Here is a 15,000-nt window from a genome sequence, read left to right as displayed (position 1 = left end):
TCAAATGTGTAAATTCAAATACGTTCACGGACTGGAAAGTATTTGAATACATACGTAGGATATTTTCTAGTTGCATCGCGCTGTTATTAACATTGGGGGAAAGCGGGAAGAACTTGAAAAAAGCGTCTGTGACCGGATGGATGGTGATCATGTGCAGTCAGAGGCGTAGAGTTCAAATTCAACGATGCTTGAGCTATAATAAAATATGCTTTATCAAAGTTACAACAAATGTGTATTTGATAAGATGTGGAGAACACCAGCAGGTTATACATCAAGGATCGTGAAAGATCATCATATACAGTCAAACACAAATTGTATTAAACCACCGCTAAATCAGTTTCTTTACAACTACGTTCATTTCAAGAATAATTCGATTAGTTTTCATTATTCTTGTCAGTAAATGTGCCTTAATGCTAGCTGGATATCATTGGTTTAGCCAAATCATGCTTCCTTCAAGTGTATCTGTTGCAGTATTTCACTTTTGCTAAGTGTAAATAATCACATATATGTTATTAAATATAATCTCATATATTATTAACATTACTCACTTGTAAATATAAAGTCATATGAGATTATATTTGATCACATATATAACCAAATTAAATGTTTGTCTTTTGGTTTTAGGCAAGAAAAAATGTTTTTAAAAAGTAAACAGGATTTCCCTGCAGTAGGTTTGCATTAGTTATAAACGGATTGATAAAATATATAATACATTATTTAATTTACTCTTGAGGCAAATAGCTGTGTAATAAGTGTGTGATGCTGGTCTCCGCTTCAGTCGGGTTTATTCTATCATGATAACCGGCTGATGATAATCATGATATGGTCGGTCAATAAGTGATTTGACTTATTTCTCAGTGTGAATTTTTAAAATTCCTCATAACAATTAACAATTTTGTAAGTCTGTGTATCAATTAACTCGAGACGAGACATGTTTTACTCCAGATAAACTGTAAGTTATTAAAACCGATGTGAAACGAGAACGTTATTGTGCTTTTTCTTTTAAGAAACTGCCGCTCCCTTATGTTCATGGACAGTCTTGTCCTCCCCAATATATCAGCATTGTTGACACAAAACAGCAACCGGCCAAATGTGCTTGAAAAGTCATTGAAAGTCATTGAATTTAGTGTTGATGAAGTGTAGTAACCCAGTACTTAAGACTGGTGTTGTGCTCCAGGGTCACACATTACATGTGCATGTATGAAATGAGATATATTGAGCGTTGTATGAGCTTGAAGAAAGAGAAAGATTCTAGACTTAAAGTGGGTTTTTAGTGGCTTTTTTGACTTTATTTGTACAGAACAGTGACAGGAAGTGAAGTGGGAGACAGAAGGGGAAGTTCTGCACACGTGGCTATCAGCTCTGACAATTTTTAACTAAACCCTCACACATTTTCATTAAATTATTGCAGGAACAGCAGATGTAAGAAATCAGATTTAATGATAAAACAGATTCCCTGTGAGCTCACTGTTCCAGATCATCATGTCTTTATCCTCGATGACAGAGACGCGTCGTGATTTAAAAACATGTTTATATTTCTGACGTCTGTAATTTTTCATGTCACACAACATACATCCTTGAGACATCCGTGCTCTTTTAATGCCGTCCAATCAAATCTCAAGTTTTTGTTTGTATATATTTCAGAATAGAAGATGAATTGTTCAGGACGATGCCTAAGAAGAACAGCCATTCCATATGTACACTTAATAAAATCCACCCTTATTCTGCACAATTTCTGCCATGTGAACTGAAGAACGCTTGCATCAGTTAACAAATATTCATTGGTCAACCACTAATGTTTTGAACATTTCACGATTTGCCTCTTTGTACATTTTCTTTGTTGCATGAGTAAAAAGGGAGAGGATTTCATGAAAGGACAATGAAATAAACGTATTTATACATCTGTCATTGTGTCACCCGGACAAACTGTGATTTGCTTTGCCTTTTTATTTTAAGTGGAGAGTTTTAAAAAATAGACATGTGGATTTTTTTATCACTTTGAAACTGATTTGTTTGTGTCTGTGTGAATTATTTAAGATGATGCTGTACAATAACTTGAGATGTATGTTTTTGTGTTCATCTGTAATAACATTCTGCTTGAGATCCTGTCATTTTCAGTTGATGTTTCATTTTTTGAGTTTGTGAAGTGTTTATTTTCTACCTTGTGTTGACTTTTGTAAATACACAGAGATGTTTTTGGATATACTGATATAAAGCTTCTCATTGCTGTTTAACAGACTCTGTGTGTTTGGTTCAGAAGTTGAGGAGGAATACCAGACATCCATACAGACTTTAGTTTGCCATCCAATGTAGTAGCTAAGGTGGTGGAAATACATAAAGTGGCCCTGCAACGGTGTTTCATGCATTCTGACTTCATTACAAATGTTGTTTTCTCATGCTTAACATGGTCAACGTGTTAAAACTGAGTTGTATGTATGATGTCGTATTTCTGTGCTCGATACACTCCTCCAGTGTTCGTAAAGGTTTCGCAAAGTTTATATCGAACACAAAAATGTTAAATGAGCCATATAATGATATAGCTTCTGCTTTGATCTGTATAGCCTTGAGTCTTATCTGTGAAAGTCATGAAGTGGAATGCACACTTTTAGCTGATGACCAGAAACGATGACCAAGAAATAGTAAATCAATAAGAGATTCATTTGTAATGCATTGAAACCGTCCAATCATATCGTCTTTGTATCGTCGGGAAACACTGGAAAAAGGGAAAGCTGTCTCCACATGTAGCGGAATGACATCAACACAAACACCATCAGTATTACAATATTACAAATCATTTCTTCACATCACAGATGTTGTTCCTGTGTGTGTTAACGCAACTGAAACGAAACAAACATTTAATAATGAAGATGAAATCATGTCTCCAGATCACCTCATGCTTATTGTGACATTGTTGAAAACCTTCTCCAGCTGTAGAACGTTTGGCTGTTGATGATAGATCTGCTGTGATGCTTAACTGTGAGTGCAAGGCGTTCATTCTTTCCTTTAAAGGTTGATGAAAGTAGACACATCAAACATGAATGCTGATCATATTTATGTGGTGTATTCTCTGTCCAGTAAGAATGAAATGACCATCATGTGTTCATTCATCAGGTGTGTTTCTCTGTGGTTTTCTGATGAACGCTTCGGTCAGTGTGTGGTGCTCGTGTAGGTGCTGCTGTGATATTCTGATCAGAATCGGCAGCTTTGAAACCTCTCCGTGTCGTTTTGGATGAAGGAGTTTTGAGGTAAAGTGGTTTCTCATACCAAACGTCGTTTGTTTGTTCCTCTGATGTTTTTTCTGGTCGGCTGATCTTCTCTCGTCTTGGTTTTGTTAACCTTCTGTTCTGTTTTCTGTGGACTCTTGACTTTCTCAGAGGTTTGGACGCTGGGTTTTGAGGCAGGTGAATCTTTCTTTGACATGGCACTGAGATTCTTCTGTGTTCTGTGCACAAGTGAAGTGTCTGTGATTAAATCAGAATGAATATCAAGGAAATTAAACTCAGTCCATGCAGGTTTCAGGCGGTTGGGGTTGTCACAGGGTTTATGTGTGTTATTTTGTTTTTGATGTCTGGTCTTCTTGACGTCTGCAGGAGTCGTATCTGTGGATCTGCTGGAGTCAGAACTGCTGCTGTCCAGCTGTCGTCTCCACAGCCTTCGACTCGTCTTCCTCGCTGGCGTCTGAAACTCTGGAGGACTTTGAGCTGATGGAGAACTTCTCTGACGTCTCTTTCTGTGAGAGGAGGGACCTGTGTTGACATGACAGACAGATTAACCAAACTCATCCCCCTGTCTTCAGAAGATATTAAACATGAAAATAAATATGGTTGTGACCCTTTTTAAGAAAGTGCTCCAATGTTCCCTTTAAATAAAAATAACTTTATTCAAGCGCATGCGCTATTAGAAGATAAATCAGTAGCAAAACTTGAGAGCGTGTGGATTTAAATTTGTGAGCTTGTAAAGTTAGTATTTGTAACCGTACACTAAACCCTCACAGCCCCAATGTGAACACTTGTCAAATAAAAACTGAAGGTGAATGTTGAGATTTGCACTCGAAGAAAAATTGTCACAAATGTGCAAACTGGCATTAACAAAATACATTGACAGATACAAATGCATAGCACACATTTACACGTTTTCCTAGATTCAGATTTGAATTGCAACTACAAATAGACAAATCTACAACCTCTCAAATCTGTCACTGCAGTCTTGACTTTTGCTGCTACTTTCGTGAGAAACGGTTTTGACTAGAAGGAACACAGCAACCTCCACTGGGCATGCGCACTTCAACACCGCATATTTTTTGTCAAGCTAAATAAAGTTGGTTAATATTGTTTTGTTAGGTTAGGTGTCGGGTTGGGCAGGTGCAGGTGTTAGCTAATGTCATTTATTGTAATTATATGGCCGTAGCTGTGTCCCTTCCAGCAATAAGTAAAAAACGTGAAAGCTCAGAGATATTTAATGACGTCATGCGTCTGAGCCTCACCGCCCCCTATTGGCAGGAAAAATCTAGTTTAAATAAAACAGTTTTCAACTAAAGCGAAACCATCACACTTATATATACTATAATGTATAACTATTCTTGTTTAGATATCAGTCCATAATATTTTGCTACTGATTTATCGTCATATTAGTATAGCCTACGTCTTTTATAGTAAAAAGAAGACAATATTCTTTTCATCTACTTTTGTGCATTTGAGGTGAATTTTCTAATAAAGCCAAACTCAGATACACTCAAATTGTGGTTTAATCTCAGCATTTTAAATTGGTCCAGTTGTGAATTAGTATTACTTTTCAATTCCAATTGATATAAAAACTGAGATTTCAACTTGTTTTTTCCAACCTGTCATCCTGAGAGCTGTCTGTGACCTTTGACCCTGTAAAGACAGAAGTACATTGAGGATTATCCAGACTGACACGGGTATTTCTGCAGACAGAACTAAAGACGTCACAGACCTCCAGGTTGAGTCGTTGGGGTCTCTTGCTTCTGGATAAGGTGTGATACCACTCTAACTGTTTTCTGTAGTTTCTGGTGTGTACGGGGCGTCTGCGGCGGGTGTCCTGGGACGCTAACGGACGGTTCAAGGGTGATGGAGAGGAGTCTGAGCTGCACAGCTGCAGGTCTCTGATGGAACAGGTGATGGACTTTGGAGCTGTTGAGACTTCACACATCTTGCGGTGCATTTCCACACACATCAGACGCTCTTTAAAAGATCTGGGCTTTAAAGCGCCGGGGGAAATGACAAAGGGCGTCTTCCAAATCTTCACGGCTTTCACAAGCTGTCTGTGAGAGCGAGTCATGGACAAGACGGAGCGATGGGGACGATGAAAGCGTGGAGTTTGTCTGACACATTCTGGCTTTGAGTTCATGTCACTGATCTCTGTTTAACACCTATGAACAATATATCACATCAACATCTAGAATATAAACACATCTCTTTAATATCTCAAGGATTTCTTTCAATGAGATTAAACAGGGAGCGAAATGAAACTTCTCCATCAGATCTCATGAGCTATAATACATCATTGACGTAATAATGTAAAATAAACACATCAAATGTAAATTTAAATCATTATTCCTATACGAGCATATAAAACATTTCTCATAATTGACATTAACAATCATATGAAGTGTGTAGTGATTCACCTGGACTTCAGTTTGTTCAACATGCGTCTGTTGATTCAGTACATTTAAAACACGCTTCACACTGCGAGTCTTTGAATCAACGATTTCTGTCGTTGATTCAGTGAATTCATGTAACCGAGTCTCTTTAGTTTAAAACGCGCTTCTGCTGAACACCGAGTCTGTTGATTCAGTGAGTCGATGTAACCGAGTCTCTTTAGTTTAAAACGCGCTTCTGCTGAACACCGAGTCTGTTGATTCAGTGAGTCGATGTAACCGAGTCTCTCTAGTTTAAAACGCCCGTTTGAATCGATCGTCTGAATCTTTCAAAATATTCGACGTCATTAAGCTGTCCACAAGCAAGGATGTGATATATTTTAGTTTTATTTCACTTATTTATTTCATAGATGCATTATGAAAAGATTTGTTAGGAAGAGATCAAACTGGTTAATTAAAAATTTCAAGCAATTGAATCACTGATGTTAGGAAAAAGTTTAGTATGAATGAAGTTAAAAGTTTTAATATATTCTCTGATAAAGCATTTAGTAGGTACAGTTTTTTTTCCTGTAGACATTATTCTAATAATAACAGGTTGTATTTCTTTTGTACATGGAAAAAGTCCAAAGAACCGATGCACATTAATATCTGAAACAGTATTAAACATTGGAAACTAAAGATTCATAACCCAAAACAATAAAACATTACAAGTAGATCATAATAATCAGACAAAATCTGATTTGAAACAGACTTTAGAGTTTAACAGTGAAAGTTGCCAGAGCAGCAAATAATGAAGGAGTGTTTTCTTCTTTCAGGACACGAGCTCTTTTAACAATAATTCATCATTTTCTTGTTGTGGAAATGCACATCTATGATATGTTCTATATTCCTCTGGTTTGATCGAGTGATGATTTGTGCTGAAGGCAGAATGAGAATCGTCAACCTACAAATGAAACAAAATCTAAATGTTGTTAATGTGCACATTGTGAATGGATGACACAACAGAAGAGATTTAATTATATAATAAGTGCTTCACTGTTGAATAACATGTTTATTTACCGTAATGTGTAGAGTATCAGACCCATGAATCCAGCGGCTGTGGTGTCCGTTCCACTAAACCAACCGCAGGTCTACTGGTCCTGATGAAAGGTTTCTTGTCATTTACACCCTACGCAATGAAACACACACACACAACGTCATCAGTGAATCTTCTATCTTTTCTTAAATAAATGACAACGTAGAAGGAATGAGTCCAACAGCAGTGTCCACCTGAAAGGATTCCCGCTCGATCATGTGACACGGAGCATCTCCCATCCTCTCCGTCTGCTCCACGGTACAATATCCATCTGAATGACACACACACAGTTTCATTATAAAGCTCTGTTGAGGCTCACGAATGGATGTGTGTCATGTTGAAGAACACGTGTGATGCTGACCTTGGTTTTTCTCCATCAATGGCAGTGTGATGTCATCGCTGCCTTGCTTCGTGTTCTTCTGTTTTTTCACAAGACCGGAGACAACCGGCTGAAACATTACATTACAGTTTTTCTCAATTGCTAAAACACAATTTCAGAAATCTTGCTCCATTTTCTGAAAACATTGAACACAAAACCTCGTCTTCAAGCACTATTTGCAAAACCTCTGAATCCTCTTGCAAAATGAAACTTTCGACTTAAAACAGTTTTTACCTGTGTTCAAAATCAAACACTGATCTCAAATCATAAACAAAGTGATCAAAATGATATACACTATCAAGCAGTCAGTAAACAATACACCAATAAATAGAAAATACATTGTTCAAAACATAGTTCTCAGAGTGAAGTACATTTTTTATCTCAAAACAAAGTTTATATTTTTCCATCATTTGTCTTTTGATGAATGAAAACATGTTCTATCCTCGTAGCTCAAAATTGATCAGAAATTACTACTCTGCTTTGCTCTTTGCACTTTTTGGGGTTTCTTCCTCCTTCTACCCCTATTTTTACAGTACTGTACCCTGCATCTCATAAACTTGTCCTAGTGTAATTATTGTTCTTTGTTGACAACCATTCAACCATTGAAAATCTATTGAGCAGTCAGTACTGTTCACAAATGGAAAGCACAATGTTCAGGGCAAAACAATTTACAATGTACTGTAACATAAAATCAGAAATCAAAAGAGTAAACATGTGATGATCAATGTGCTTCTTGTCTTTGGGCTGGGTCAGGCCAGAGCACTTCATGGACATCACAAGCAATATTGTCCTTCCTGAGGCAATGGGGAAGAAGTCTCTTGTGTGCCGTATCCAGTCCTGACATGAAACAAGGTGATGCAGAACACCATGGTTGCTGATAGCAGCACAGATTGTGACATTACCACTTCGTTGACCAGGAAGTTCAACAATGGCCTGCTGTCCAATCCCGCCTCTCCTTCTCCTCTTCCTCTTTCTTGCCCTCCTCCTCATCTTCCTCTTTCTTGCCCTCCTCCTCATCGCCCACCTCGCATAAGCACTTGTCCTCTCACATTGTTTCTTCTGTCCGTTTTCAGACTTTCTCCTTCCCACCTTCAACAACCTGTTTTCTCTCTGAACTGGCTTATATCGGTTGTGTCACATCATTTAAACAGGTCAAAATTTATTTTGAGTGGTTGTGTTCAATCAATGAGAATATGTTCTCTATTTGTATTTGGTTGTTGCCACTTGTGGATGACATGTGCATTAGAGTGCAGAATGTGTTTTGAGAATGAGAATGTGTTTAGCGTTCTGCTGAAGAGTCTAAGTGAGATCTGCAAATTGTGTTTTACCATGTGAAATGGTTTAAGGTATTGACAACAGACTGCACAATTAGCTAAATAAGTTCAGGCAACAGCCAATGGGTTTTAGTGTTTTAGCAATTGACAAAAACTGTAATATTCATCGGCCGTCAGATTTAACGTCTGTGAGCTTGGAAATGAAAGTGCTTTTACCTTAAAGTGAGTTTTGTTCCAGCCGGCCTTACAGAGCGTTTGTCGCAGGTCTTTATAAGCCCAAACAGTCTGAAGAATGTGTGACGCCGCTTTGGTCTCTCGCACCGATTGGCTGAAGAGTTGGAACACAAGCGAGCATGAGACGCGGTTCATTACATCACAAGTGATGCTTTCTCCTGTGATCTCACCTGCTTCTGTTGATGGACACCAGTTTCTGGATTCCCTGTCCCTGAATGAGAAAGCGAGCGTTCTCCAGGTTCTCAGAGATGATCTCCAGGATTGTGTTCAGAATGGCCACCACCGTTTCTCCCTCCAGGTTTTTGGCGGGTCGCCGTTGTCCGCAGGGCAGATTACTCACCAGATCCCTCATGGCGTAACTCCCTGAGAAAGATCACGTCAATGTAAGACATGTCCTTCTGATGGACGATGATCCAGTTCTGGAACTTTATGAACAAACTGACTTCATGTGTTTGAGAAGGTGAACATGAATGTTGTCAGTAATACCGATCAGATCTTTGTTTTTGTGGTCGATGGCTAAGTTTCTCAGAGCGATGGCGACGGCCCGCACGACTTTATCAGCATCAGAGTGAAGCAGCTCCACCAGCACCGGCAGACCTTTCTCCTTACGCACCGTCGCTCGGATATAATTGGACCACTGAGAACATCAAGACACTTTCACAAATGACATCTATGATTATACTGTGATTTAAAAACACCACTTCATGTTACTCGTGTCAAAATCATTCATCACACATGATTTCAAATAATGTCTGCGAACAGAGATACTGTAGACACCAGAAAGCATTGGTGCAATGGCACTAGAGACTGAAAAGACTGAAGACACTGAACAGGTGTGTGTGATGTGTGTGTGACATGTGTGATGTGTGCGTGTTCGATGTGTGTGATGTGTAGTGTGTGATGTGTGTGCGCTCACAGCCCAGTGTCCTGCAGACAGGTTCTGTAGAGCTCCTGCTGCCGCCTCCAGCGTGTTTTGGTTCTGACTGAGTTTGAGGAGCGACAGGTAGAGTCTCACCACCTCCGGCTGATAGAGGAGCTCCAGTCCTGCACAAACACACACACGCTGTCTCACTGTAGATGACAACGAGAGCTGTGAGTGACACACACCGCACCTTTCATGGGTAAACTCCTCCTGTGAAGATCCACACAGCTGACCTTCTTCTCACTCACACTGTGTTTCCTGCCTGTGGGGTTACAACACACACACACAGATACACACAATCAGAAACACAACACTGAAGGTGTGTGTGCGTGTGTGTGTGTGTGTGTGTGTGTGTGTGTGTGTGTGTGTGTGTGTTTGTGTAGTCAGTGATGAGATTTTGACAGAGACAGACTTACACTGATGGAACCACTCCTCTGCAGCAAACACACACACACACACACACACACACACAGCTTGTAACATCACATCTCAACACATCTGATTATTGACAGTTATTATTGTTCAGTTGTTCATCAGCTGTTCAACACAAACAAAACAACACAGAATTCTGCTGTAAAGATCTGACATCTGACCTTTAGTGCTCCGGCCACTGAAACAGTCCAGATCATCTTTCTTCTTATGATGAGCGGCAGGTTTTGACGTGTGATTGGCTGACTGTAGATGAAACTTCTCGGCTCCGGGCACCTCTTTGTGTACGTGATAAGAGAGATTTCTCAAAATACACACACTGTTCTCCACCGACTGAAACACACACACATGAACACAACTTTAAACAACGTGAATCTCGCTGTCAATGTCAAGAAATCTTCACACTTTTCAAATCTGATCAATTTCTTATTTCCAGATGAATCACAGATGAGATCTCACATCTATTCCTTTAGACATCAATGAGATGAAATGGAGAGTGAAGGGAAACCTTTGCTTTAGTCCCAGACGAGAACTGTCACTAATGTTTCCTTTAGAAACATTTCCTCTGCTCAAATTTGTCTTTTTTTTTGTCATTCATACTTTGTTATTGATGTCTCTCTTGTGACGGCAGAGTAAAGCGCGTGCAGCAGAGCGTCCACGAGTCCGTCACATTCCCTCAGTCTCTGTCGAGCTTCAGCTCCGTCTGAACTCACGTTCCTGTAAACACAAGACAGTCTGAGAGGAAAAATCATGTCACAGAAAACATCTGACAGAAGAATCTGAGCTCCAGCGTCACCTCAGACATCCCGACGTGTTCTTGAAGACAGTGTTCCACTCCGGGTCTCCGGGTCGTGCGGGGTCGTTGGGGTCGCCCCTTAAACCCGAGTGAGGAATGATGATCTCATCGGTCAGAGTCTGCAGGCCGTGATTGATGACGATCATCTTCAGAGGTTCATGTGATGAGAGATTCCACAGCGTTCCTGAAAAACAACATGAACATCATCACATTCAGAGAGAACTTCACTAGTTCATACACTGGCCAATCTGTCTACAGTTCAGTATGAAACCACACCGGACCATCTAGCATCCAATAAACTTGAATAACCTAAATAATAAAAACATGTATTTACATAATAAAAAAGGTTATTAAATAAATATTGACAAACATATTATTTAAACATTTATTTAAAATTTGATTTAATAAAATAAATGTTTAATTTAATTTAAATGTAATTTAAGTAATTCAAAAGGGAAATAAATTAAAGTAGAATTGATTAAACAAGGGTCGTAGGATTCCAATAAATGAAAAACTAAGAAATGTCATATATGTAAAGAACAAAAATGACTTATATATATATATATATATATATATACAGTATATATTTATTTATTTATGGGTTGTTGAGAGACTAATATTACACTGCAAATTACAGAAAACGGAAAAAACTAACACCATAGGACTACCCATATATATACAGTATACATATCTATAATAAAAGTCTCCTTCTGTAGATTCATGTCTCCTTCATCCATAATAGAATCACTTACACTCGCTCATTCATATTTCACGTCCATGTTTTTGTTTTTTTTATGGGTAGTAGTTGTAGTGTTATGAGCAGAATTATGTATGTGTGAATGAGCGGATCTGTGATTTGTTTCTCACCTGTGACCAGCTCTCTGACATCCACATCATTGGATCTTCTGAGGAGTCTCAGGAGAGCGGGAATGCCGTCAGAATTCTTAATGGCTACCTTGTTGAAATTGTCCCTGCCGAAGGAGATGTTCCGCAGCGCGCCACAGGCCTTCCGGTGGACCTCAGGTTTGGGGTGATCGAGAAGACCCACCAGAACCGGGATGCCCCTCAGCTGACGTACCTCTTGTTTGACTTTATCGTTCTCGTAACAGAGATGCTGGAGATACGCGGCGGCGTTGGATTTCACCGGATCCACAGGGTGACTCAACATGGCAATGACCTCCCTCAAGTTCGGGTCTCTCCAACGTGGGTCTTTTCGGAGGGTGTCCAGACTAACCATGCTGGCGCGCTTCTGCGGTAAAACCGTCCTGTAGAGATCGGAGAAATATGGATGAGCCAGCGGAGCGAGGAGATCGTCCACACTGAGGTCCAGACTCTGTCTCATATGAAGAGTCCCAGCGAGGATGGGATGGCTGACCGTAGGCACGGCGCTCCACGGGTCTGCGCCGTCCTGCTGGCCTTTAGGAGAGCTGTTACAGGTGGGCAGTGTGTGTCCTCCTCGAGTCGGCCCGTCTCGCTGCAGAGGCAGCGTGTAACAGTTCTCGGACAAATAGTTTCTGCCGGGCAGGTTGGTAAACGGATGGTGGGGGAATCTGGGCAGAACGCCGCTGTGATTATTGAGAAAGCTGTGCAGAGCTGATTGCGTGGCGTTCTCAACGGAGGGGTCAGAGGTCACGCAGGACTCAGGGTCAGGCGGGGTAACAGCAGCAGGTCGAGCTTCTTCTTCGCTCGGAGGCGGAGCTTCATCTGGATTCTGATCATCTGGACATGATGTGTGACAGTCCTCCAAACCTTCCGATGAGCCGTCCTACAGAAGACATTCATCTGAATATGAGAAGCATTCACTTTTTACTGGATCACAACTATTTGTAGATATAACCACATCTGTCATTTCTCATGGAATTCTTCTCAAATGCTCAGGAGAAAGAAATGAGATTGTGAACTCATGAAAAGTAGTGTGAAAGTGATTTGTAGACCTTCAGGACGTGTTCGTGAGAGCTGCTGGTGCTCGGCGGGTTTGACCCTGAATCTGGACTGGATGATTTCTCCGTCCCGATCCCAGAACTCTCCGTCTTCCGAAACAAGACCATAAATCAACTTTAACCAGAAGTGAAATCCAAAGTACATCTTCATGTTTCGTTAGAAATTCTGGCCTGATGAGATCATTGTGAGAATGACAGAAGACAGAAAGCTCACGTGAGTTTCAGTGACGGGCGACACGTCTGTGGTCTCGTCTGGTGTGTGAAGTTCTTCTGTCTGATCTTTGGTGTCTTCACCTGCCGGCGGCTCCCCGGGGTCCGGCTTCTTTTAAAGAAAAACGCATCTTTTCAGCCAAACATTCACTTAAGGCAAAATATGCTAAATAAACCACCAGGAGAAGCTGACATTAGATATTATTTACTAGAATAATTGGATTTATTATATAACACACCATGTAGTGTGTTTTACCCTTTCTTGGGTTTTTCGTTTTTCCCCTGTAAAGCTGCTTTGGAACAATGCAAATTGTGAAAAGCGCTATATAAATAAAATTGAATTGAATTGAATAAAAGCAAAGACTAGTGTTTATCATCATGTCTGTGCAAGTTTCTCATTTATACATGAACACATCATTGACACACTTAAAGGCAGGGTGGGTGATCCTATCCAGAAACATCATACGTCACCAATGCCGCAACGCGCTCGCGTCCACTAGGGAGAATGTCGGACAATCAGCAACAATCAAACCGACAACAAGTAAATCTACAAAACGAAAGTCAGCAGTGACGAGCAAACGTCTGGATCATGACAGAGGAAAAACTGGAATTAAAATCTGTTCAGACAAATTATTAGGTACAGCGTTTTTACCATTTCCTAAAAACGATTTGGACATACAGGGTTTTGGAAGGACAGCAACAATGTTTTAGTAATTATTATACCCTGGAAAATACTACAGTTAATAAAGTATACTAAAGTTAAGTGTTGTAAATACTGTAGGATACAGTACAAAAACACAATCATATATACTGTGCTTAGGAAACAAATACTACAGTATTTTCCAGGTGGATAGATTCAATATTTGATCATTTCAAAATGTCTGTCTGTGTCATCTCTTCTGACAGTAAATATGATTTTCTTTCATATTCAGTGTGATTCTGCAAATGTACAGAATGAGGCATTTTTCTGGACGGTGAGCTGAATATCTTTAAAGCATGTCTGTATCTGGAACACTTGAAAGGCATCGATGCAGAAGGATGGACATGACGCCATGGAAACAAGCATCAGTTACACAGAGTTCCTCATGACTGTCCTTCATTCTGCAATAGAGTGACATCACATCTCTCCTCAGCATTTGAGATAATACTCAGACATCAGAATAAATAAAGAGTCAAGGAAAAAAAGGATTTCGATTCATTCTGTATTTAATGTGAATTAATGAATGCATATATAAACAATCATTTCACTTTTTTTACATTTCAACCTGCCTTTACTATCACTGAAATAAAACATTTAACCTAATACCTAAACTTGTTTATACCCATTAAAGTCTAATCATGTGAGGTATTCTTTGAAAAATGAAGGATGGGACTTGATTTTTGCTGGAGGATGAAGAGGACTAGATGACATCAAGCTAAAATGAATAAGACATTTTCTTTAGAACAACACGGATTAAAAACTCGAACAGCGTCCGGTTTAATGTCTGGTGTGTTTTGCTCAAGTGAACTTTAGTGGCTCATGGGTTTGTGTCACCCTGACCCGTTACACGCGGGCTGATCGACGCAGTTTATAACCTTCTCGTGCTTATTACGTCATGTGAACGGACACTGAAACGGACGGATCCACCCGTCAAACTGCATCGGCATCAGTCACTGCTGCACATGCTCAGTCTCTCGGTTTAATGCTCAGAGCATCACATGAAGCTCAAGGGCAACCACGAGAGCCGTCACAAACACAAGTAGGACACATGTATCACACAGACAAACTTCAGTGGCGACCGCATGCGCTCACACTCGACCTGCAGCTGCGGCGGAACAGACTGATGCCAGTCGAGCGGTGTTGCGTCCATCTGCAATATGAACAGCAGCACATCACACCACAATACAGCAGAGGCGCAGCAGCGTGCAGCGCTGCAGTCAGACAGCACATGTGTGTTATTCTATCATCTGCACACAGCAGCAGCGCATGGAAATATCTCTGAGAGCGCGCATGAGCCCAGGTCCTCACATCACCGGAGCTGCATGAGTGCATGCTGCAGACGCAGAGAAACTGCACTCACCTCCTTCAGCTCTGCAGGCATTGCTCCTGCCTGCTCCTCAAGAGTCAATGGCGTCTCTGGATTT

The 15,000-nt window shown here is 40.3% G+C and overlaps 2 protein-coding genes across 2 annotated transcripts in view; one reads left to right on the top strand and one right to left on the bottom strand.

Moving 5' to 3' along the window:
* ssbp2b (single stranded DNA binding protein 2b) overlaps positions 1 to 2,232 on the top strand; it is a 22,944-nt gene extending 20,712 nt beyond the window's left edge. The window contains 1 exon segment of the mRNA XM_079448186.1: positions 1 to 2,232. This exon segment is cut by the window's left edge and continues 808 nt beyond it. The gene's annotated coding sequence lies outside the window, so the exon portion shown is untranslated.
* Positions 2,233 to 6,116: 3,884 nt separating this feature from the next.
* On the bottom strand, positions 6,117 to 14,957 carry arvcfa (ARVCF delta catenin family member a; the record flags this gene model as incomplete). The annotated part of the gene is given in 18 exon segments (XM_079448318.1): positions 6,117 to 6,560; positions 6,677 to 6,785; positions 6,887 to 6,963; positions 7,054 to 7,141; positions 8,562 to 8,673; positions 8,750 to 8,942; positions 9,066 to 9,216; positions 9,496 to 9,623; positions 9,692 to 9,763; positions 10,095 to 10,263; positions 10,531 to 10,553; positions 10,556 to 10,647; positions 10,727 to 10,910; positions 11,594 to 12,491; positions 12,661 to 12,756; positions 12,881 to 12,988; positions 14,634 to 14,726; positions 14,937 to 14,957. Coding segments are annotated over 17 exon segments (2,598 nt in total). The 3' UTR covers positions 6,117 to 6,560; positions 6,677 to 6,692.
* Positions 14,958 to 15,000: the final 43 nt, after the last annotated feature.

Source organism: Barbatula barbatula, assembly GCF_947034865.1.
Source record: "Barbatula barbatula genome assembly, chromosome: 24".
Classification (NCBI taxonomy): Eukaryota; Metazoa; Chordata; class Actinopteri; order Cypriniformes; family Nemacheilidae; genus Barbatula; species Barbatula barbatula.
This window is presented reverse-complemented; position numbering and strand designations above follow the sequence as displayed.